Source organism: Ceratotherium simum, chromosome 3 (assembly GCF_057802395.1).
Source record: "Ceratotherium simum simum isolate JZ-2026a chromosome 3, ASM5780239v1, whole genome shotgun sequence".
Lineage (NCBI taxonomy): Eukaryota > Metazoa > Chordata > Mammalia > Perissodactyla > Rhinocerotidae > Ceratotherium > Ceratotherium simum.
In genome coordinates, this window is record NC_141902.1 from 97,629,540 (window position 1) to 97,654,389 (window position 24,850).

The following is a 24,850-nucleotide window of genomic DNA, read 5'->3' on the forward strand; positions in this document are numbered from 1 at the left end:
TGGCTCTGGGATATCCCAAGAGGGCACACATCTAAGGAGCATCCAAGGGCTTTGATTTAGCAGCTTTGCTATGGATTTGACTGTCTGGTTTGATCATATAAATGACACATACTTGATCTTTCCATTTTCTCATGGGGCTACCTTAGACCTAGAGTCTAGAAGAAAAGTGGTCAGCCATAGCTGGAGAACAGGTGAGAGGAGAGGCTGGTTGGGCCTGGGAAGTATGGAGACCGCATAGATCTCTGAGCCAGGACCATGGACATGCAGCCATATGGCCTGTTGCAGCCATCTAAGAGGGTGACCCAGGAAAGCCCAATTTACAACTATGGTATCAAGTCAGAGGGCCTAGGAAGCCAGGAACAGGAGCTCTTTTCCTGGGGAGGAGACCCGAAGTGGCACAAGAAGCCTTCTGAGGGGATGGAAAGATCCTAGCGATGGCTTGTGGGGCCTCAAGAACAGGCTGTCCCTCCACAGCTGCCCTGTTGGCATTTATCAGAGTGACAGTGATGTCCTGTGGATGTGATTTCTGAGGGGGTAAAAATAGGGAAAAAAGGACATGTGTGGCGGGGGGCACAGGGGCATCTCTGCTGCTTCCTAGGACAGAGGGTGGTCATGAAACCTGGGGCTTCAGAGGAAGGGCCTGGCTGTTCCCTGGTTGGGCAGAGGCTCTGCTAGGAATTTCAACTGAGCAGTGTTAGTCCATAGCATTCCTCTGTTCTGAAAAGCCACAGCAGTCAAGTTAATTTCTTCTGCTTTCTATCCTAAAAGGAGGCCTGGAATATAGAAAGGGCACTCTGAGAAGAAAGAATCTTCTGGTGACACATATTGTATTAAGTAAATTCTCCATCTTTTCTAATCCACTTCCTGGCATGAAGTATGTGCCAAATAAACATTGAAGACTCAGTTCACTATGCATCACATTATTTTTGTCTATTTTTAGATTCGGAGAGCAGATGTGGATATGATTAGACGACAGAGAATGTAAGTTGGAAATTGTATATTAAAGTGATAATGTTTGCTTCTAACCAACAGTGGTGCTCTGCTTCCTTCAGAATCCTCTTTATTTCTCTCCCAGAAGAGAGCAGAACTTGCTGCTAAATTGAAAAAGTCTGGTTTGTACAAGTGTGTGTGGGGGACAGGGGACACAAAGCCTGGAGTCTCAGCTCTGCCCGTTCCTCCTCCTTGTGAGCTCGGCCCTCCCTCAGTCTCAGTTTCTATATTTGTCAGTTGAGGGCACTTCAGCAGACAGAGGCTTCAAGCAAATAGGATAATTCCTGTACAATTATGGTGTAGGGCTGAGCACCACACTGTGGTTAGGAACACAGAAGAGCTGGATCCACATCCAGGGCCCTCCCTTGCTCACCTACGTAACTGGTGAGTCATGAAGTGACTCCCTCCATTAGACATTATACATCCCAGGTACTCACGCCTCATGAGATAATGTCCAAGGGACTGTCAGAATGGCAATGCACATATGAGTAGTGATTCTACTGTTCAGCAATTTCCCTAGAACCCTTTGAGTCTGTGTACAGGTGTAGTCATAGCACCGCCTCTTGCCAGATTGGAAGAAGGCACCCAAACCTTGGCCCTCTGGCCCACACTGAATGTTACACTCAGTCATTCAATAAGTACAGTTTTCATTGGGCAAATACCAGTGGTGTTCCAGTCACTGTACTAAGCCCACAGACACATACAACAGACACATAGAGATTGCCCCTCAACACCACCAGAACCAGCAGGTGAGTGTGGGTGATCCCAACAGCGAACACAGGAGAATACAGTGGGAGGGCAGCTGGACACAGACTGTAATCCCTCAGACGACAGGGTCAAGAGTAGGGAGGAGATTTTGAAGAGTAGCAGAGAACTTTCCAATGCCAGAACTTTCTAAAAGTAAAAAATTTGCCTTGTAAACTAAAGAGTTGTATGTCCCCAAGAGCATACCAAGCAAGGCCTGGGTGACCATCAGGCCACGGCTTTACCACAGGGATTCCTGCTATGACTAGAGGGTTAAGATAAATGACCTACATCTTCCTAAAACGTATGACCGCATGACCTTCAACTACTTGCCATAGGTGTACTGGAGAATTCACAGTTAACCTCAATCTCTATATTCTAAAACTGAACTCAATTTCCCCCCCCAAACCATCTGGCAAGCTGACTTCCATTGTTTTCATCAACAGAACCTCACCTCTTTTAAATCTTGAGGCTCAAAATTCCCTGCTTTCCTTCCGCTAAGGGTTTATGGGCACCTATTGGTATCAGGTACCACATGAGGCACTGTCCTCAAGCTCAACAGTGAGTGGGACAGTCCAACACAGAAGCCATTTGAGCTGTGAGCCAAGAAATAATTTTTGAATATGTCTTAGAAGACAGGTAGACAAGGGACACAAAGCAAATGTGCTCACATATTAGCAGAATAAGCCATGGCTCAGGGCCCTGACCTCACGGGTCAGACACCCTTCCCAACTCCCACTCCTGATGTCTGTTTCTTCTCCCTTTCCCACCCGGGTTTACGACGTTATTGCCCCAAACATGGGTCAGTACAATAGCATCTAACAAAAATAATATTGTGCTGATGCTATGGACTGAATTGTGTCCCCTCCCAAATTCGTATGTTGAAGCCCTAACCCCTCCTGTGATGGTATTTGGAGGTGGGCCTTTGGGAGGTTATTAGGGTTAGATGACGTCTTGAGGGTGGAGGCGTCATGATGGCATCAGTGTCCTTATGACAAGAGACACCAGAGAGCTGGTTTCCCCTCTCTCTCTACCATGTGAGCACACAGCAAGAAGGTGGCCATCTACAAGCCAGGAAGAGAGTTCTCATCAGGAACGGAATCAATTGGCACCTTGATCTTGCACTTTCCAGACTCCAAACCATGAAAATTTCTGTCATATAAGCCACCAGACTATGGTATTTTATTATGGCAACCCAAGCTAACTAATACAGTAGGTCAACAGCACCTAATCAAAAAGAATGTTTTTTCAGGCCAGCCCCAGTGGCCTGGTGGTTAAGCTCGGTGCGCTCCACTTTAGCGGCCTGGGTTCAGTTCCCGGGTGCGGACCTACACCACTCGTCTGTCACTGGCCATGCTGTAGTGGCGGCTCACATACAAAAAGAGGAAGACTGGCAACAGATGTTAGCTCAGGGTGAATCTTCCTCACCAAAAAAAAAAACAGAATGTTTTTCACTTGTGAAACAGGCTCCTCTAAACAAGATGATCTAACCAGGTCAAGAGCAGTGAAGGCTCCTGTCCTCTTTATGGCCCCGAGGGAAAACAGCCCAATGACTGAGGATCACGCCCTTGCATTAATCAAGCCCTCCCTTCTCTTAGCCTTCCCCTCTCCTATGTAGCAGCCTTGAGAAAAAAGGGCCATTAAGAAGTTGGGTTTTGCACAGATGGACAGAAGGTCAGGAGGGACTGAATTCTGATGGCATTCTGGAGCTGCTGTGATTGCTCTTCTATCTATCCTACTAAGACGATACCCTAAAACCCAACTCTACTCCTCCAGCTATGCTCAAAGCAGGAAACACGGGGCCAGCATGACCCAGGTGTGGCTGAGGATCCACCAAGAATCCACATTTTTTTTTTTTTAAAGATTTTATTTATTTATCCTCCCCCCCCAAAGCCCCAGTAGATAGTTGTATGTCATAGCTGCACATCCTTCTAGTTGCTGTATGTGGGACGCGGCCTCAGCATGGCCGGAGAAGCGGTGCGTCGGTGCGCGCCCGGGATCCAAACCCGGGCCACTAGCAGTGGAGCGTGCGCACTTAACCACTAAGCCACGGGGGGGCCCAAGAATCCACATTTATCTTAAGAAGAAGCATAGACTCAAGAATCTTCTACCCTGGCCCCAGAAGGAGCCAGGCAACCAATCACATTTCTATCTTTTCTCTTTTATCCATGCACCCAATAAATGGTATTCTTTTCTTTTTTAAATCTCCAGTACTAAAGAGCACTTGATTCCACTGAGCCTGGGGGACACACGGGAGTCTGAAACAGGGAGCAAACACGGAACATGCCCCTCAGAGGCCGTCCTGTAGAAACACCATTGAAACAGCAACCTTCATCCAAGAGAGCAGAGAAGAAGTGTACCCACCAGGATCTCAAATAAAAAAACAGCCATTTAGGGAGCCATACTTGCAGAAAACAGGAAGACTGCTACACACTTAAGAAGTCAAAGAATTACATAGCACTTCAGACTCCTGGGAAGGACATTCTTGTTTTGAAGTATTTAAAGACATGTTTGAGTCTCTGTTCATCTTCATCTTGGTCATCTTGTTCATGTTCGTCTTGACAGAAGCAAGGCTACTCAGAGCAGACCTTCAATAGTATAGAACAAAAAGCCCAGTGTGCCAAGACTTGGTCAAGGGTAGCTGGATACAGCCTCACATCACAAGTCATTTTTCAAAAATATCTTCATGATATTTTTTATTTTAATAACTCATTTGTTGTATGTCTTATGTGATCCTTCAACTTCAGCTCTTTGTGCTGCAAAACAGGACTTATTTTTCACAAGGCATTTTATGAAATTCATGTCAGATTCTTAGAAGCAATTATAGATATAAACAGATCCACTTTCATATCTTCAAAGCAAGGATTCTGGGTTTCAACTGTGTCTGGAGGCCTGCATTTGTGAGACAAATGAGAAATCTCTGTTTGTTGCTTTGTTTTTTTAGCGCTGCTTGGGAGGAAAACAATAAAAGCTGTTTTGTCAATAAACCAAAGAAAAATTATGACTCAGATGACTGAAAAGGAAAGGTTCTAGGCAATAGCAAAGCAGAAAGAGTATAATTACTTTGGCTTCCACCTACAGGTAAATTTTACCTGATTATTACAGACAAAAGGAGGCCATAATAAAACCAAGTGGGACATCGACAGTGACACCACCACGGCTGGCCTGTGACGGTGCTCAGAGAGAGGTGACACAGGCTGTCCTGACCAGAGAAGCAGCCCAACCGAGGGAGAGGAGCACTCAGCTCACACTTGACTTGACCACTTTATTGTCCTGCCAAAGGGGGAAAGCTTCTAACATCTCTGAAGCCGTCTCCTCAATAAAAATGGGAATAAAATGATATAAAATAAAACTTCATGGGGGCGGTGTGCAAACCAAATGAAGTAACCAGAACTGGTGACACAAACACGCACCTGCCCCACCAGGCATAAACACTGCGGTACTGCCTGTCTGGTCCCCTTGTCCCTTCTGGTGACAGCACTGAGAACCTCAATGGAGATATATCCACGTGGCTCAGGTAAGCTGGACCCCACGAGGGCTCCTGGGGTGGGCACATGCCAAGATCTCATGAGTCAGAGCACTGTGTCCCCTGGCAACAGACACTGGCTCAGGGGTGTCATCTGACTCCTGCTGGAGTTTCCATGATGAGATGGACCTGGGCCACCACTTGGGTAGAGGCTGCCTAAGATTAAAACCAACACAAGGGGCCAGAAGCTGAAGGACCTAAGGGAAGAGAAACAGTGCCGTAAGTGCAATGCTGGCACCCCAGACCTTTGCCTGGAGCCAAATGCCCACCTGGTTGTCATAATTTTACAAACAATTTCTTTACGGTTTGTTCCAGCTAGTTTGAACTAGGCTATCTGTCTTCTGAAGCTGAAAGAATCCTGACAAATACACTGTGATTTGATTTTCTCTGTGTGTCTCTCTCTCTTTCTCTCTCCCTCCCTATCTGTCTCTCCCTCTCAGACACACACAATAAATATTTGTTATTTTTATATAAGATGAATTATTTGACAAGCACAATGCTTCACTGACTACACTACAAATTCTATATTTGCAGAAAAATCTCACTCATTAATATGGATGGAAAAACCCTAAATAAAACCTTAGCAAATCAAATCCAGCATATCTTACAATAATAATATTAAAAGAACCATGCAGTGTTACCATGTACCGTTTATTCCAGGAAGATACAGATAATTCAATGTTAGGAAATCTATCAATAGCTTAAATAAGAGAGAAAAAACCAACCTGTGCTTATCTCGAAGACACTAAAAAAGGCGTGTGACATAACTGATGACGTGACTCATTACTTTGACAGGTATGTGTTCCTAGTGTTGGGAATTCCTGAGTGTTTCCACACACATGCTCAATGCTGCCACTGCTCAGATCATTTGAAAATCATTTCTCAACTCTGCTGTGGAAATGGTCCTCAGATCTGGGATGATGGTGATGTGCTTCCAGCGATGGTAACAGCTGGCATTTATTGGGCATAGACAATTTCCAGCACACTCCTAAATACACTACATGCATCTTCTCATTTCAGCATCTCACCTCAACTGCTCTATAAGGTAGGAACTGTTACTATCCCGTTTTACAGATAAAGAAACCAAAGTTAAGAGATTAAGTAATCTACCCAAAGTCACACAGCCAAGAAAGTAACAGAGCTGAAATGAATGCAAACCAACGTACATTTGATTTAAAAGCTGCTGCTTTTCATCACACAACACAAAATACGGCATTTCAGTTAGGAACAGATTGTCTTTTTAAAAATTTTATTCTATTATAAATTATAAGATCAAAAAGCTAGGAAATATACTTCCATGAAAAGACATAATTATAATTAACTTTTTGTTGAATATGAATCCAGACCCTTTTCTGTACATCTATAAATACAAATAAAATATAGATATATTTAACATAAATAAGATCATATTATATATACAATTTACTTTTTTCAATTAATAAATCATGAAGCTTTTTTCTGTTAATAAAAATAGAACTATATCATCATTGTAAGGCCTAAATGGTAGGCCATTTAAAATATATACAAATAATGTAACCATTACATTATCATTGTTGGACGTTTAGATCGCTTCCACTTTTAGAAACAACACTGCAAAAATCATTTCGGCATGACATATTTTCTTACTCTGATTATTTTCTTAAAATCAATTAGCATACTTGAATCAAAGAGTTTACACATTTACTATGACCAGAAATAAAAAAACGTCCTGGCCAACCCGAGATACAGTGCTTTTTAATTGTTGCCAAACTGACAGGCAAAAAGCATTTCTTTTGACTTTTCTTTCATTAGTTATCAATGAATCTAAACATGATTTCATGTGATTATTGTCTACTTATTTTCTGAATTGCCTATTTATTTAAAAAATGTTCCTCTTGAGGTTTCAGTCTTTCTTTTATTGTTTATAAACACACATATACAGACTCACACGCACTCGCATATATACATACGTGCACCTGTACACACACATTTGGTATTAACTCACCATGTACTTCAAAAATAGTTTCTCCATTGTCATTTAACTTGGTTTAAACTGGTTTTTAAATTTCAATTTATAAAAAATTTTAAGACATGTAAAAGGGAATGAAAATGTATACAAATACTCACCTTAAGAAATAAAATATTCCCTACATAATTGAAGCTGTAAACTTTCCCAATGGAATCCATATTATATTTTAAATATGTCTCTTGTAAACCACATATGGCTACATATTTTTTTAAAAATCTAATTTGACAATCTTTGTTTGCTAAACCAGAAAATTTAGTCCAGTTCTGGGGACTACTTATATACACATATTTATTTCTACCACTTCTTTTTTGCTTTCTATTCATCCCACTTTTCCTGTTTCTTTTCCCCTCCTTGGTTACTGGTTTATTGAGAACAGGGAGTTATATTCCCCTTCCCATTATTTGTTGCTCCACTAGTTTGGAGGTTATATACTCTATATGCACTAATTATTACTCTAGAAATATTATTGTGCATACTTAGCAAAGTTTAGTAGTCCTCTGATCACCCCATAGTATACACATTACTATTATTTATAGTCAAAGCATATTTATATTTATTCTTGTGTTCATTACTTTCTTTGCTCAGTATTCCTCCCTGCACCAGAAAACTTCCATTTGGGGTCACTTACCATCTTCCAGAAGTAGATCTTTCAGAAGGTCTTTAATGAGCTCTCTAACTCTCTTCATTTGTTTGTCTTGAAATGTTTTCATTTTCCTCTCATTCTTAACAGATGAATGTTCTAAGTATAGAACTCGAGGTTTACAATTATTTTCAACTAGCATATTTAAAATATTATTCTATTGTCTTCTGGCTTGAATTATTGCTGTTGAGAAGCCACTCATCAATCTGATTGCCATTCCTGGGTAGGTGATCTGCCTGTTCTTTGTTCCTGCTTTTAAGATTTTCTCTTTGTCTTTGGTATTCTCTACTTTCACCACATTTTGTTTAGGTTTGGATTTCTTTTTATTTATATTGCTTGGGATTTGTTCTAGCTTCTGAATCTCAGGATCAATGTCTTTCATTAGTTCTGGAAAATTATCAGCCTCTTCTCTTTGAATATTGCCCCAGACCTGTTCTCCCTACTATCTCTGACTGGAACTCTAATTTATGTACATAAGAAGCAGGAAGCCTAGCCTCTATCTCAAAGCCACCCGTTCATATGTTCTAACTCTGTCTCTATGCCGAATTCTCTGTCATTTCTTTCATTCTACTTTCTAACTCATTAATTCTCTATTCATCTGTGTTTATTAGCTATTTAATTCATCCATTGATTTCCTAATTTTATTTTTCAATGCTATCGTTTCCTGACAGCCCCTTGGATTATATGACAGCTAACAAGCTGGCTGCCTTCAATTGGACCCCAAGGACCTGGGTAATGAGTACCTCACTAGGAACTACAACTGACCAAAGACCAGAGGCCCATTTCCAATTTTTCTGAGCTATACAAGGTCCAAGGTACCATAAATGACCCCAGAGAAAAGGTGCGTCTTCCCCAGGAAAAACGAGATTGGACGTTCCAGTAGCCAAGGTACGGGAAAGGATGAAGCAGGTTTAATTTGATGGGTAAAAATAAAATAAGAGCCACCATATTCCAGTTAAAGATGGCACACAGAACAGGGGCCCCATCTCTCCTCCTTGGCTACAGCCCATTAGCAGCAGTAGGGAAACTCCAATCTCTGAAGTCAACAAACTGGCATTTTCCCAGGGAAAAAGACTATAGAGGTTTTATTTTCCAAGTGAAACCTCCCAGAAGCAACCAAGGAGCTGGGGAATGAGAGAAAGGATGGAGGATCAACCCAGGAGGTCTATATCCAGCTAACAGAATTTCCAGAGAGAACAGAGAGAAAGGACTTATTTAAAAAAAAAAAAATTATTCAGCCCTGAACGTCAGAGTCTGTAGATCGAAAGGGCCCAGTGAATACCCAGCACAATAAATGAAACAAGTCCCCACCCCAAGAACCAATCCTTCATTTTATAGATGAGAAAATGAAAGCCCAAAGAGAAAGGTGGGGTGCCCGAGAGCAGAAAGGCAGCTCAACGGCGGCCACAGCCGGGACTGGGCACGGATACAGTGCTCTTCCCGCCCTCACGCTGCCCAGAAAGCCTAGTTATCACCCCTAGTTCACGTCTCCTTAGGACAGTTCACTCCTTCACCCACTTCCTTCCCCCCAAACCACCCAGGGAGAGCCGCTGTGACAGTGGAGAGGGTGCAATTAGGATCAGAATGGCTGAGTCCCAGCTCTGCCCCTCACCAGCTGTCGACCGCCTAAGCCGCCATTTCCTTATCTGTGAAACGTGGCTCTTAAGTCCAACCATCTAGAAAGTCCAATGAGTTCACTGACCCAGAAGCCCTGAACCAGGTGAGTGAGTCAGCAGTGGGCACATTATGAACTTAGCTGCCTCCGCCTCTGTGGACCTGAAGGGTGGTCCAGGGACCGGCAGCATCAGCATCACCGGAACCTTTCAGAAACCCCCTCAATTCCCACCTACTGACAGAGCCTCTGGGCGGGCAGCACTGTGTTAACAACTCGCTCTCCTGGTGATTCCGCAGCAGGTGGAGTTTGAGTGACTGAGCCACCTAGTGGTGGACAGGCCTAATGGATCCTGCACTCGGGGAAGGGTTTGTCTCCAGTGCCGGAACATTCCGCCTGGATGACCTGGGGAAGCAGCAGCCCTCTAGAAGACCTAAATGCATGAAGGCACAGACTCGTTCTTTCTAATCAGCATATTCCCAGCACCCAAGCACCGCAATTAATAAAGGGCAGTCGGTTAATAGATACTTGTTGAATGGATGACTGAAGACGAATGAATAAACTTGAGCAAAAAATGCACGTGTCCTAACTCCGAGTCTGCCCACAAAGTGTGGTACAAAACTCAACTGTCTTGGGACTCAGCCTGAGCCCAGCAGAGCCAGTTAAAGAGGTGCAAGGAAATGGGGGCACAGAGCCGCCGTCCGCAGTGGCAAGTCCCAGGCGTCCGGGCACAGTGTCCAGACCACAGCAGCCCTAGGCCATCAGCAGGGGTCCCACTTGGGTGGTCAGGCCCCACCCTGGTCTGTCCAGAGCATTGGAGGGGCCGGGAGGGAGAATCGTCCTTGGGTGATGGGACCCTTCCCCCTCCCCCTCTGCCAGTGAGGACACGGAGGAGACAGGAGCTGGCGACAGGGCAGGACCAGGCGGCAAGTCTAGCGAGCGGGGAGGGGCGGTGAAAAGGACAGTCACAACAGGAGAGGAGGAAGCAGCCTGGCGTCCAGCAGGCTGGGGAGGGGGCCGCTCCAAGGCGGCTTCTTCCCAGGGCTGTGAGGAGTGGGGACAGCAGACGCAGGCCCGGGGGCTTTCCCAGCAATGAGACTGGGAGGAGGAACGCGGGAGCAGGGACGGCTTATGATCCCCACATGCGCGGAAGAGCCCAACAACCCATAGTGCAAGGGAAGAGGGGGGCTTCCTGTTTCACGAGAGCCCCCTCTCTTCCATAAGCACACTTGGTTATTTGCTCCCCAAGTTTTCCCTGCTCAGCTGGAAAGATGCCCTTCACGAAGTCTGGACCCTGTGCCGGATCCCACTCACTACGACGCACGGAGAAAACCAATCACAATCAGAAAAGGCACCACTTCCCCAGTACCAGTGTGCCAAGTACCGTACCAAACATTGTTCAATATGACCATTTAATCCTCACCACAACCGCATGAGGCGCCCTATTTTACAGGTCAGGAAGCAGCAGCCACGAGAGGGTAACCAGTTAGCCCAGGAGCCACGGTCACCAGGTCCACCGTGGCCTGCCTGGACCGCAGGGGCAGTGTCTTGCTCACCTCTGAATCCTGAGCACACAGACTAGGCCCTACTGCACAGTCAGTGCCCAATAAAGGAGTCAGCTCATTTTACAGATGGGAAAACAGAGGCCCTCCTCTGTACTGCTTCTAGCGGTCACATCACCACCGCGCACATAGTAGAGTCGTCTGGGTGTTGAGATACCTGCCTAGCAGGAAGAATCACCATTAACTACTGGGGGAGACCCAACATTGCCACCCTGTCTGGTTCCTTTGATGAAAGATAAGGAGAGGGGGAGGAGGAGGGAGGACAAATGGAAGAAAGCAAGAGGATGTGGAGGAGGAGGAGGAAGACGGGAGAGAGAAAGAAGGCAGGGAGGGGTAGAGGAAGAAGAGAGAGGAGAGAGGGAGAAAAGGGAGAGAGGGTTGGGGGGGCGATTCTCAGACTTTGGAAAACTCAGCAAGTTTTCTGCAGGCAAATGATGCAAAAAAAATTTGGTTTTTAAGTCACTAGGTCTTTATGAAGTCGCAGTAAAATGCAAACTTGTTTTTAAGAGAAATGCAGGGCCGGCCCCGTGGCTTAGCGGTTAAGTGCGTGCGCTCCACTACTGGCGGCCCGGTTCGGATCCCGGGCACGCACCGACGCACCGCTTTTCCGGCCATGCTGAGGCCGTGTCCCACATACAGCAACTAGAAGGATGTGCAACTGTGACGTACAACCATCTACTGGGGCTTGGGGAAAAAAAGGAGGAGGATTGGCAATGGATGTTAGCTCAGAGCTGGTCTTCCTCAGCAAAAGGAGGAGTATTAGCATGGATGTTAGCTCAGGGCTGATCTTCCTCACAAAATAAATAAATAAATAAATAAATAAATAAATATTTAAGAGAAACGTAGAAGAGAAGCAAATTAACTTCCTAAAACAACTGCAAATACACATCTAAACCCGGATATGCACCAGCAACAAAGAACAGGACAAATCACACACTAATCACGGTTTGAATGAAGGTCCAGTTGGTAATTGCAGCATGTTTCAGGCATTCCACACTAACTAGCAACTTACCTGAAAAGCTTTTCCATTTGTGTGTCAGGAAAGTTGGGAATTAAACACTTCAACTCCCCATTGACTTTCCTAGAGATACGATAATCCTTACATAGTTAGATGATAATTATTTTATTTGTCAAATGAAATTTATATTTAGTTCAGAAAAGTGTTAGCCTCGCTGTCTTTTTGACAATCCCTTGGGACAAGGAGCATCTGGAGCCGCCTCTATAGGTGCCAAGCCCCCAAGGAGGTATGCAGTGCAGGGAACGCATCTGGGGCCACTGAGCACCCTCCTCAGCCTTGTCTGCACACGACCTGACGTCAGCAACTCAGAGACCCGCCCTAAGAACAGCTGCTAAAAGGAGTCTCATGACACAACATCACTTTTGGGGTGTTTTGGATAAAAATTTAAAAAGCACAACCTCCATGTAATCGTGAGGCAACATCAAAAAAAAACTATGATCCAGCCATCCCACTACTGGGAATCTATCCAACGCACCTGAAATCAACAATCCAAAGAGGCTTATGCACCCCTATGTTCATTGCAGCATTATTCACCATAGCCAAGAAGTGGAAGCAACTAAGTGTCCCTGGACTGACGACTGGATTAAGAAATGTGGTATATATATACAATGGAATACTACTCAGCCATAAAAAAAGACAAAATCGTCCCATTTGCAACAACATGGATGGGCCTGGAGCGTATTATGTTAAGTGAAATAAGCCAGAAAGAGAAAGACAAACACTGTATGATCTCACTCATATGTGGAATATAAACCAACACATGGACAGAGAAAACTGGACTGTGGTTACCAGGGGCAGTGGGGGTGGGGGGAGGGGGTGGGGGGGTGGGCACAAGGGGTGAAGGGAGACATATATATGGTGATGGACAAACAAAAATGTACAACCCAAAATTTCACAATGTTAGAAACCATTAAAACATCAATAAAAAAAAAAAAAAACAACAAATGGAGGGATATATTACAAAATGACCACCTGTCCTCAGCAAAAATATTAAGGCCACAAAAGAGAAGAAAAAAAAAGAGACTGAGCAATTATTCTAGAATTAAAGGAGACTTAAGAGACATCACAACGAAATGCAACTTGTAATCCTGGATTAAAACTAGGGCCAGGAAAAAAAATGTTTTTGGCTATGAAGAACAATTGGCAAAATGTGAATAAGGTCTGTAGATTAGACAATACTATTATATTAAGGCTAACTTCTGGATTTTGTTCATAAATTGTAGTTATGTAGGAGAATGTCCTTATTCTTAGGAAACATATATTGAAGTATTTAGAATTAAAAGGTGCATCATGCCTACCATTTATTCTCAAATTGTTCAGAAATACAGAGAGGGAGAGGAAAACTGGAGAAACTGGTATATCAAATGTGGTAAATGTTAACATGTGGGGAATTTGGGTGATGGGTATACAGTTCTTTGTACCATTCTCCAACTTTTCTGTAAGTCTGAAATTACTTCAGCATAAAAAGTTACCAAAAACAAAAAGTAACCTTGTGGTGGAAATGTCTGTTTTCATTGTTTATGATTTGGGGGACGTGGACTCCAATTCATTCATTCATTCAATAAATATTTATAAAGCACCAGTTATGCGCCAGGCCTTGTTCAAGGTACTAGGGATCCTGCACTGAAAAAAAGTCCCAACTCTAGGGAAATGAAGCAACGGAGAAGTTTCTGGCAAATCCCCGCATCACTTGGACGTGTTGAACTCAAGATGCCTTCAACTCAACGTGACCAAGATCAAACTGGTGACTCGTGCCACCTCCACCAAAATACCCCCAAACACCCTGACCTCATCAATGTTCTCTGTCCTGGGAAGTGCACTCTCCTCACCCACCAACTGAATCAGGAACCTTGCCACTCCTGCCCTCTCATCAACTCTATCCCCTCTATCATCTGGTTCAGTGGTTTTACTTCCTGAACTTCTCAGGGATCCCTCTGTTTCTCTCCACGGCCTCTGCCACCTGGAGCAGGCCTCCACAGTCCCTCCCCTGGAGGGCCTGGAGGGCTACGCAGCAGGCTTCCTCACCCGCAGGCTTCCTCACCCGATACCGGCCACACTCAGCAGCCAGAGAGATCTTTTTAAAACCCCCCTCCCATCACATGGCCCCCAGCTCACAACACTTCAGTGGCTTCTTGCTGCATTTGGAAACAAAGGCTCCTTTCTTTCGTAACACTTATTTTAATGGTATCCTCACACGTGATTATTTAATAAATGGCTGACTCTCCAACCACACAGTGAGCTGCGTGAAAGCAGAAACCACACCACGCTTTGCACACTACTGTGAGCACACAGTTGGCATTCAATTAATATTTGTTTAATTAGGTGGATAAGCAATTAAAATAATTAATGTCTGGCTTGGGCCAATGAATGGAGAGTGGTGCCATTCACTGCCACAGGGGACCCAAAGGAGGAGGCAGAGTAGGAGGTACTGGCTTTGCAGAATCTGTGGGACACACAGATAGACATGCCGGGCAGGCAGCTGGAAATAGAGACCTGCAGTTTGTGAGACGGCTAGGAAAAGGCACACACTCTTGTCCTAAAATGAGCTGCATACCCATAACCCATTCCGTTAGCAGCCTTTGTTTGCCTATCGGAAGGAACTGGTGGGGGTCTACATTCTCTTCTGCTCTCCAGCATGCCATCAGTCGTTTGCATAAAATTGTCCCACTGGTGCCTGTTTTAGAGACTGGCCGAACACACCTGTTTTACTCAACATGTTTCTGTCCCCCAGCACCAAGCACAGCAGCCCCCGTGCAAGGGGAAGGAGAGCACTCAGCGAAGGCTGGCTGAACCGAGTTGGAAGTTTTCTGGTGTGAAATGCTTTCAAGAAAGAGAGAACACAGCTGTGATCCTTGATCACACTCATTCGTTTTATTCTTTGGGGGACTTGGAATCCATCAAGCATATCAAATTATGGCAAATGATTCCAGACTATGCCTCATTTCAAAATGCTGATGTGATAGAAACATCAATGCTATTCTAAAAATAATAATAGAAAATTCTTGCAGTTCTGTTATTTCACGTTTAAATCAACTTCCATCACAGATATCATAATTACCTGAAAAGTATCATCTTGTTTTTAAAGCCACCATGTTTTCTTATGCTGAAGTGGTAGTCATGGAGGCCAGTCCCTTCATTCTCTGCCAGGCACACACCCCACGGACCTCCTGGGTTCCTTTCCCAGTTGCCACTGCCCAGAGGCCTACCAGAAGTCCTGTCCCTGTAGACCAGGGTTTCTCAACCGGGGCATTATTGACATTTGGGGCTGGATTATTCTTTGTTTGGCGGGGGGGCTGTCCTGTGCACTGTAGGACGTTTAGCAGCATCCCTGGCCTCCACCCGCTAGCGGCCACCACCCACCCCACCTCCCCACCCACCCCTGGTGTTGTGATAACCAAGAATGTCTCCAGACGTTGCAAATGCTCCCAGTTGATATGCAGTGAGTGGACATGCCTCTGGCCCCTCCATGCCAGGTTTCTCAGATGTTCTGCCACTCAGCTCAGTCGAGGTCTCTCCAAGATAAGAAAGAGAATACCATTTGGGTATAGCTACGGATTAAAAAAAATGAGGCATAAATTAACTTCAGGCTTCCTGTTGCTTCAAAGTGTGGAACTCAGCTTACCTATTGATGTCTGTAAGGAGCAACTATTTGGCTTTCCCGGTCTCCCTTCAGTCATTTATTGATTTCAGTGGCTTTTTCCTTAACTGCTCTTAGGGCAATTTGGCGGGCCAAGGAAAAGAAGGCAGGAAACTGCCTTATTCAACAGGCCGAGAGCCTCTGATGGCCAGAGTGGGTCACTGCAGGATCCCAAGGAGTGTCCGGTGTAGGAAAGAAGACCGTCCTCTCCTTTGGTCCCACCTCAGCTACCAGCAAGGCCCTCACCGATCTGGCTCTCAGAAGGCTCTGGATCTACCAATTGAGCTTGGTTTCGGGTCAGGCCACCTCCCCTGAGGCCTTCCACCCTGGATACAACACCCCTGAATTCCCCCAGGCTGCCCTACATCCCCATCTTTCCTTTTGCCTTCTGGGCCTGGACAGAGAGATGCCCAGTGCCACCTGCAGCTGCTCTCTATTTTTTCAGAGCTGTGGAAGAAAAGCAAGGATGGTCAAATCAAACACATTTACCCTGTTATTAAAACCTGAATCTGCATTTGAAGCAGGAATAGCTTCCACGACTGGTCTAATGCCACAAAACACAGGCAGGAAGGACAACTCACCTCGCCCCGTGCTCTCTAAGCCACGGGGACAGGTCAGCCAGGTGGTCTGGGTGGAAATGTGTAATTCAATCCAAGGAGGATGTATGGACAATAGAAAGTGAGCAAAGGTTTCTAGGCCAGTTAATGGCACTTGTGGTAAATTGGTAAGGGAGGGGGCGGAGGGAGAACACTGGGACACAGACAGAACCCAGACAGGTGGAGACAGAGCCTGTTGGGGCTGTGGGGTCCTGCCAAGAGCCATCTGGGCTCATGTTCAGTTCTTCCACTTATACACTAGGGACCCCAGGTAAGTCTCTGAACCTCTCAGAGGCTCTAGTTTAACCTCTGTGGAAAGCAATATAAACTAAAAACATATACACCCATTTGACTGTTCAATTCCACTTCTAGGAAGTTACCCTAAGGAAAATAATTATGTAATTATATATTTATATACAAGGACGTTCATTACAATGTTGTGTATAATTCTGACAAATGGAAAAGCGCACCAAATATGAGACTGAGTCAATAAATTACAACATGGCCATAGAACAGAATACTTCAATATCCCCGGTAGGATACACTCTTCCTGTTAACGAAGGGAAAAAAGGTAACAAAACAGTATTTCAGAACGATTCTATTTTGTATATATATAATATCTAGAAAAAAAGTCTGTAACAACATATGCTAAAATGTTAATAGTGGGTGGTGGAACTATCAGTGCTTTTGTATATTTTCCAAATTTTTTACAATTAACATGTATCTTTATGGTTGTATTCAGGGGAAAAAGTGGTTATGGGGAAGAAAGAAGCCAACTCCTCAGGAGGGGCTGAGAGAAGACCCCCAGGCTCTGCTTGGCTGCCCTCACAACACAATCAAAGCAGTAAAGGATGCCCCGTGTTTCCTACAATGTACAAAAGCAGGAACTACATACTTGTAAGCATTTTTGCTTTTTTGTGGATTTGCCTGTGAAATGGTCAAACTGTTACAGTCTCAAAAGCCACAGAGTCTCCGCTTATCTGCAAAGGGCCTCAGCTTCCCACTCCTGAGCCCGCAGCTCTGCATCTTTTTAAGGGTGCCGGAATCCAAAGCCAGCCTGGAGTCTACCTTATCTGTAACTGCTGGTAATTATGCAACCACAGCAACAGTTTCGCATGCAAAACAGAAGGCAGGAAAGAGGAAGACCCCTTCTGAGACGACCCTAGTGGGACTTGAACAAGGAACGTAGTGGGGATGGGCCTTCCACTACCACCAGAGGGTCTCCAGGCTATCTCCAGGCTGATCTACCCTCCTTCTGGGGAGAATTATAAGATTTGTGTGTCTCCAAGGCTTCTTTACCTTATCAGAAAGTCTAGAGGAACTGGTTTCGGTAGGGATTATCCTGGTAGAATTTTCAGATCAAAATCAGTTCCCACAAATGAAAATCAGAATCTAAGTTAGACAGCTCTGGCCTACTTTGTTTTGGAGACCCACGAATACAGTGTACATGTTTTCTTTTCTTCAAGGCAGACAGTTAAAGGCAGCCACACACAAAACCACAATACAATTCCCTGGCATCCATACACTGATTATGGTAGGTACTGGGCCGGCACAGTGGCGGATGCATTCTCGCCCTCATGGGGCTTCCAGTCCTGTAGGAGACATAGGCATTGAGCAAATAACCACAGGATTTACCATTCCATTCCAGGTGATGGGAAGCACCCCAAATGCCAAGTATACCATACAGGGCCTTGGTAGGGTGCATTACAGGCATGCTTTATCTGGATAAAGGGATCAGGAAAGGCTTCCCTAATGGAGGAAGAACTGAAGCTGAGACCAGCAAGAAGCAAAGAGCTGGACAGTGAAATGGTTAGGTGTGGGGAGGGGAGGGGAGCGGGGAGGGAGGGACAGGTGAGCAATTAATCATTCCAAGAGGAGCACAGCATAAGAAAGCCCTTAAGTGGGAAGGAGCTTGACCAGAAATGGGAAATCATTTTTATTCATGAACAAAAAGTTCTGTGTGATAAACTAGTCCAACAGCCTGACCTGCCCAATGACAGCTTCTCCCAGCTTCTGTTTGAAAGCCTCACCACCTCCCCAAAACAGCATAATCTATTCCTGGGCAACTCCACTAGACATTCCTTTCTTATGTTAGCACCCAGCACAAACTTGACATATATATATGTATATGTGTCATATATAGATATACACATTATACACACACACACACGGAAATGAGTAGAGTGACGGTTCCGGGAAATTATCTCCCTATGTATCTTGGTGAATCTCAGCAAAGACCAACCATAAAGCAGTAAATGGAGGCACTGCTTAGAAACCAAGGTGACTTAGTTCAAGTATTCTGTTCTCTATGATCTCAGTTTCCCCAAAGAAAGCACTTAGAGAACCCAGTGAAAGTCTGGCTAGCATCCCTCTTCATTTATCTCTCCAGCCCAGATCCCTTGGGCCAGTGTGGCCTACCGCCTCTCTGACAGCTCTACCTTCCTGTCTCATGGGCACTTCAACTCACCCGTCTAATGCTGAAGCCTCCATTACGCCCCACAGGTCGCAGGTACCTCACTATCTAACCATCACCTCCAACCACCTAGGTGTCCAGACAGAGAGCTGGGACACATCTTTGACTCTTCCTTCTCCCTCGGCACCCTCCCCCAACCCTTTACCATATAGACCTGATGGTTCTACCCCCAAAAAAGAGTTGCTGCATGTGGCCAAGCAGGACATGCCCTGCCCAACTGCAAGGATGGACAAGGATGTAACTGGTGCCCTTGGAGTTGTTTATCATGGCGTCCTCACCCCAAAATATATCTCAACTCTATCTGCTTCTATCTCTACTGCACCCCTGGACCAAGTCAGCAACATCTAACTGGAGTCTTGCTTCTCGTCCTGCCTCCTTCCACTCTGCTCTCCACACAGCAGTCAGAGAGAGCATCTTCAAAGGCAGATCAGACCATGTCTCTCCACTGCTCAAGACCCTTCCATAGCTTTCTATTGCTCTTAGAATAAAACCTGAACCCCCTGCCTCAAGCTCTGTGGCCTCCCATGATCCAGCCTCTGCCCACATCTCCAGCTCCTCACACCACTTCTGCCCTAGCTCACTGTTCTCCAGCCACACTGGCCTCTTCTGGGTCCTTGAACCTGCCCAGCTCTTTGAGACCTCAGCCTTTGCAGAGGTTCTTCCCCGAGTCTGGAATGCTCTTCCTCACATGTTTCTCTTCATTTCTTAGAGCTGGACTTGAAGGTTGCCTCCTCAAAGAGGCCGTCATTTCTTCACAGCACTAACACCTTTTATACGGAACATGTTCGTATGACTGTATGACTATGTGCCCACTGGGCCACAAGCAGCACGATGGCAGGGGCTACAGTGACCTTGCTCACCACTGTATCCCCAGAACCTGGCTCGGCACCTGGCACAGAGCAATTGCTCAATAAATATTTTATAAGGAAAAATAAACCTCTTTTTCAGGTATCACTCTTTTCTTTTGGCAGAAGCCAAAAAGCTATCAGTTCATCATTGGGCTCCTTGTCACCTGCCTAAAGGACAAATTTTATAGAGTTTTTATCAAAAAGGAGACCATATGTTTCAGATGCAGGTAGTCAGCCAACAAAATTGACTTTTTTTTAATGCACGGTATTTTACTGATTCTAAATGCCCGTTTTTAACATCACTGAAATGGAGGCACATTTTACAATTGATAGGGTGTCACAGCTGAATTGGTAGCAGTTTTTTTCTTAAAACTGCATAACATAATGATGTTTCCTGCCATTGACGAGCTCGTAGATTCCATGAAATGCAGCATGTAAAGACATTGGACTTAGCTGTTCAGCCTGTTTGGGTGTCCCCTCCACTTGAGGCAGTCCACACAGCACACACATCTCCAAAGCTCTAAATCCACCCCGCGTTCCTGGGAGCCCAAGCCGCTCCCCAAGAGCACTGAGGAGACAACCACCTGACAGTGCCCATACTTTCACAAGTCTGCCCACATAACCTAGCTTGAAATGAGCCTTCCTAAATCCTCTATGGGCCAAAACCTCTCTCTTTAAAAGGCCCAGTTTCAGAAGTTACCTCCCCACAAGGCTTCCTCTGGGTCCCAGTCATGATACACACACACCCAGTCAAAGTTCATGTCATTCTACTTTTGATATAAAGTCAATCTACTTATGCTTCCCTGTTAGACTCAGGGCTCTTGGAGGGCTAGGAACATTCTTCCTTATCTTTACATTGCCCTGTGCCTGCATAGTGCCTGGCACATCAAAGGTGTTCAATGTGTTTGTGGAACTGATCCAAATGTCCCTCCATCTAAGGCAATTTGCTCAGAGACTCTTCCTGTACCATACAATCAATTCCAAAGTAAAACGCCAAAGACCAGAAACCTAGAGGGAAAAAAAGGCTAATAATAATTGATTTCAGAAAAAAGTAGACATTTTAAATCTCTTAAAACATACCTTTGAATTGCTTTAAAATATGGGAGTCTTATTAATTACTCTGCAAACACTCATTTCAGAGGATGTCCAGATAATGCATAATTCCTAACGACCACGGGTCTGAATCTGTACCTGATTCCCTCATGCCTAAATTACAAAAGATGAAGGTGGAACAATAGCAGTGGAAAGACAGTCCCCTTCTATTCTGTGCCATTTCAGCGGCGATACCCTTCATGCATGAAACTAATTCAAACCTTCACTATTTCACATAAATCAGAAATGCTTAAACATCACCCAAAAAGGAAGTGAAACAAATAATACATATACACAGAAGAGAAGATTCTAGGACTCTGTTCTCTAGTGTGGAGGACATTGTCATCCCTGTCCAGGAAGAAGAGAGAAAGTCAGCCACCACAACAGTACCAGCGGCCAATGTAGGGACGGCAAATGACCTAGAAGTAGGGAGTCGTCAGAGGCGACAGGAGATGAAACCAGACCCAGGACAACTATGGCCGACGCCATGAGGTGAACATCTGGGAGCCAAACCCTCCTTTCTGCAGAGACCACTCCTCCCCCAGAGTAGCTGATAGAATCATAACCTAAAACCCAAACAGGGTAACTATAAGGGGCAGACTAGAGGTCTGAACCTGGCTCATCTCACTGAATAACATGAAATGTAAAGACTCCAACTTCATTTCTCATCACCTAGACCCCAGAGTGCCCCCACTGTACGTCACAGATAAGTGACGTATTGCAAGTGTGTCTGCTGGAAAAAAGGGAACAAGTGGGTAGGGTTAGGGGTGGGGAAGTGATGGCCTGTGGCCTTTGTACCATGGTCAAAGACTAGCAATAGAAATAAATCTTGCTGCCTTCCAGTCCATTTGCCTGTGTTTACCGAGCTCTTATTCTTTGCAAAGCAATGACCTCTGGCGAGAGGGGTGAGGTAGCAGCAGGAGGCAGCGTTCAGGAAGCATCCCATGATTCCCGTCTGTGAGAGGTGGACTCTGGGTAACAAGCGTGGTGCCCTGCGTCTCTTTGTTGTCTACTGCCAGTCAAATCTGAAATCTCTCTTCTAGGCTCCAACCTTCAACCATATCCCTTGAGACTATATCTTTTCTCCCAAAGAAGTTAGAGACTCACATGGGGCAAGAAAAACATGCCCCAAAGATTTGAGTGTTATCACAGGGGACCTATAAGAAAAGGTGATGGATAAAAGAAAAGGCAGTCCCCTCAGAAATTTTCCCTTGAGAAGTTCTCACCATGCTCAAGATCTCTGGTATCTCTGCCAACAGAGAAAAGAACAGACATCACTGTCTGTCAGTCAGGCTGGGTGTCTACAGCTAACAACAGCAACCCCTGCAAGTGTACCATTCGGGTCTCCCACAGTCCAAGGCAGAGGCATTTGTGTGCTCAGCAGCACCAAGCCCAGCAGCTGCCCTGAATGTACTCCATACAGCTCACGGAACAAGGTGACGGACAAAACGGTTTTAAACAGTGATGTAACGGTACATATATGTGTACATATATTACGTAAATCACCTCTCTGATTTTATTCCTATTTCCTATATAAACCTATATTGGACTAAAATATCTTCATTTCACTTCCTTTACTTTTTCTAACGTCATAACATTTAAATCTATCAATTTCTTATTGATTTGTAAGCAGCTGAACATGTTGAAATTGCAGGCTTCTGTTGCAAGCAAAACGGCACAGCAGTGTTTTCAAACCAGCCATGTTCCCACTCAGTGTTCTGGACGGGAAACTCCTTGGAACTCCTTCCTTGGAACTACTCGGGTTCCTCACCTGTGTGTCTCCATGGACACGTCTCCTCTGTGTCCCCTCGGCCTCCTCCTTTACCCTAACCCCAAATCTCAGCAGTGCCAGATCTGAGCTCCTCCACCTCCCCAGTGGTACCATCCCTCCTCTCTGTTCCAAGCCGGTGACGCTAAGGCTCGCCTTCCCAGCGCCGGCCTCATTTCAACCCCGCCTCCCTGCCTCCAGTCTCGCTCTTTTTTTCTGTTACCTAGACATGGCTGACAAATTAATCCTTCAGAAGAACCGTGATCATGGGACTTCCTTGTTCAATACCACCGAGGACTCTCTCTCAAAGTGGAGGGAGAGAATCTAGACTCCTCAGCCTGTCCTTCAAAGCCCTCTCAAGCCTGGCGAAAGCCAAACAACTCTTAGGGCCCCAACGACTCACTGACATCTGCGCATGCTCAGAGCAAGTCCACCATCCCTTATGCTATTCCTTCTTCCTGCAAGTCACCTCAGCCCCTGGCTCTGCATATGCAAACCTTCCACTCCTTCAAAGTCCAGTTCTACAATGTCCAATCTCCAATGGCCTTCTTGACCACTCTAGATGGAAGGGATCTTTCACTCCTAACTCTCTGATGACACTTTTTTTCTTTGCTAGGCATTGTTAGTGTTCACTGTACCCCAGTCCACCCCCAACACCGGACCTCCCCCTATTGGGAATTCCCTGAGGGCTGGCCTCTATCTGACTTGCCCTGGATCCTCCGCAGGGACCTAGCACCATGCCATGCCCACTGCAGTTATTGAAGGACACCCAAAACTTCGTAGCAGTCGGCCTAGGTATCCCCCTTCCCGTTCTCGGACACCCTTTAGGCGGTCCTATTCACTAGGTAGGGCATTTTCCCAACTAAAATAGAATTTCCCTACTACGATTCCAAAACAGGTAAATATTCCCACCTGATCATGACCTCTCTCCATTTTCGAAATCTGCCGGAATGAGCACGGTTGTCACAGAAGGCACCCTGAGGACAGGTCGGCCCCCGGCAGAGGACGTGACTTGGACAGGGCTGGGGATGCTCCGCGCTGTGTTATTACAGGCTGGGGTTTTGTGCCCATTAAAGATTAGGCTATGCAGTAGCCAGGCGCAAAGGACCAGAGCTTGGGGGGGGGCGGGGGGCAAGGGAGAATCCGCGGAGTTCCACCCGGATTCCTGAATCCTGGTTTGAATCCTGGTTCCAAACTTTTCCCTCCGTCAGCGCTGTACCCTCCTACCCGCCGGGACCTGCTGACGCCGTGATGCCACAGGGGCCGCGACCGCAAGAGAAAAATGCGTGGGATGGGGAAGGCCAAGTTGTTATTTTAGGAACTCGAGGGGCTCCTGGGCCGGTCGTTCTGCTTCCTGGAAATGCGAGGCCAGCGTCCCGGCGCCCGCGGATACCGGCAGGCGCATCCCGGGGACTGGGCTGGGTAGAGATCGGGATGCCGCTGCTGGTGCTGATGCTGCCTCGCAGAGTGACAGCCGCTCCCCCACCCCACCCGGGGGCCGAGCGCCAGACTCCGCGCTCCTGGGGGCGCTTGGCGGGCCTGGACCCTCTGGCCGCTCCGGCCCCGGGCAGGCCCTGCGGGCTGCGCCGGGCCGGCGCCGCTACTCACCCGGAGGGTTGACCGCCGCCGGGGTTGCCATCTTGCTGGAAGGCTGGGCGCGCGCCGGGCGGGAGGCGGGAGGGGCGGCGCGGAGCCGGGCGCCCCCGGGCAGGCACAGGCCTAGGGCCGCCGCCACCACACAAAGGACGGCGCCGGCGGGCGCTGCCTCCGCTCCCCGCCGCCGCGGCCGCTGCCTCCGCTCCCCGCCGCCGCGGCCGCCCCCCCACCCCCGCTTTATCGCCTCCGCCCCTCCTCGGCCTCCGCCTCCCGGTTCAGCCTTTGTCACGCGGCGGGGGGCGCCGGCCCGCGGCTCCCCGGTCCAGGCCGTAGCACCGCGAGACTTCGGGCCGCGGGCAGCGGGACCCCCCAAGTTGGGGGCCGCAGGTGTTCGGCCTGCCCAGGCTGGGACCGGAGGCGCACCCTTCCCGAGCTCGCCTTGTCTTGGTTTACCCCCACGCCCGCACCCCGGGTGTCCGCGGACGCACCGTGGAGGGGCGCTGTGCCCAGGCCAGGGGTCACGGGCGGAGGGAGTGCGGGAGAAGGCCATTAAGATTCAGAGGCAAGCGGGTTCTTGGAGACGGCAGCGGGAAACAAAGGCGCCCCAGTGCTGCCCACTTAGCATGCCAGGCCGCGCGCTCGGCACCCTGGGCCAGAGAACGTGTCCCCGGTGCTGGAGGGGGAGCGCCCGGCGCCCAGAAATTCCTCAGGCCACGGGCTCCTCCAAGACCACCGCCACA

General features: G+C 46.7%; 1 protein-coding gene across 2 annotated transcripts in view; it reads right to left on the reverse strand.

Moving 5' to 3' along the window:
• Positions 1-24,277, reverse strand: part of ARNT2 (aryl hydrocarbon receptor nuclear translocator 2) — a 179,399-nt gene extending 155,122 nt beyond the window's left edge. For both annotated transcript variants that reach the window (XM_087429057.1, XM_087429056.1), the window contains exon 1: positions 24,123-24,277. In XM_087429057.1, the coding sequence (XP_087285183.1) occupies positions 24,123-24,153 (31 nt within the window). In that variant the 5' untranslated portion in view covers positions 24,154-24,277. The remainder of the gene's footprint in view (positions 1-24,122) is intronic.
• Between the last annotated feature and the right edge of the window lie 573 nt (positions 24,278-24,850).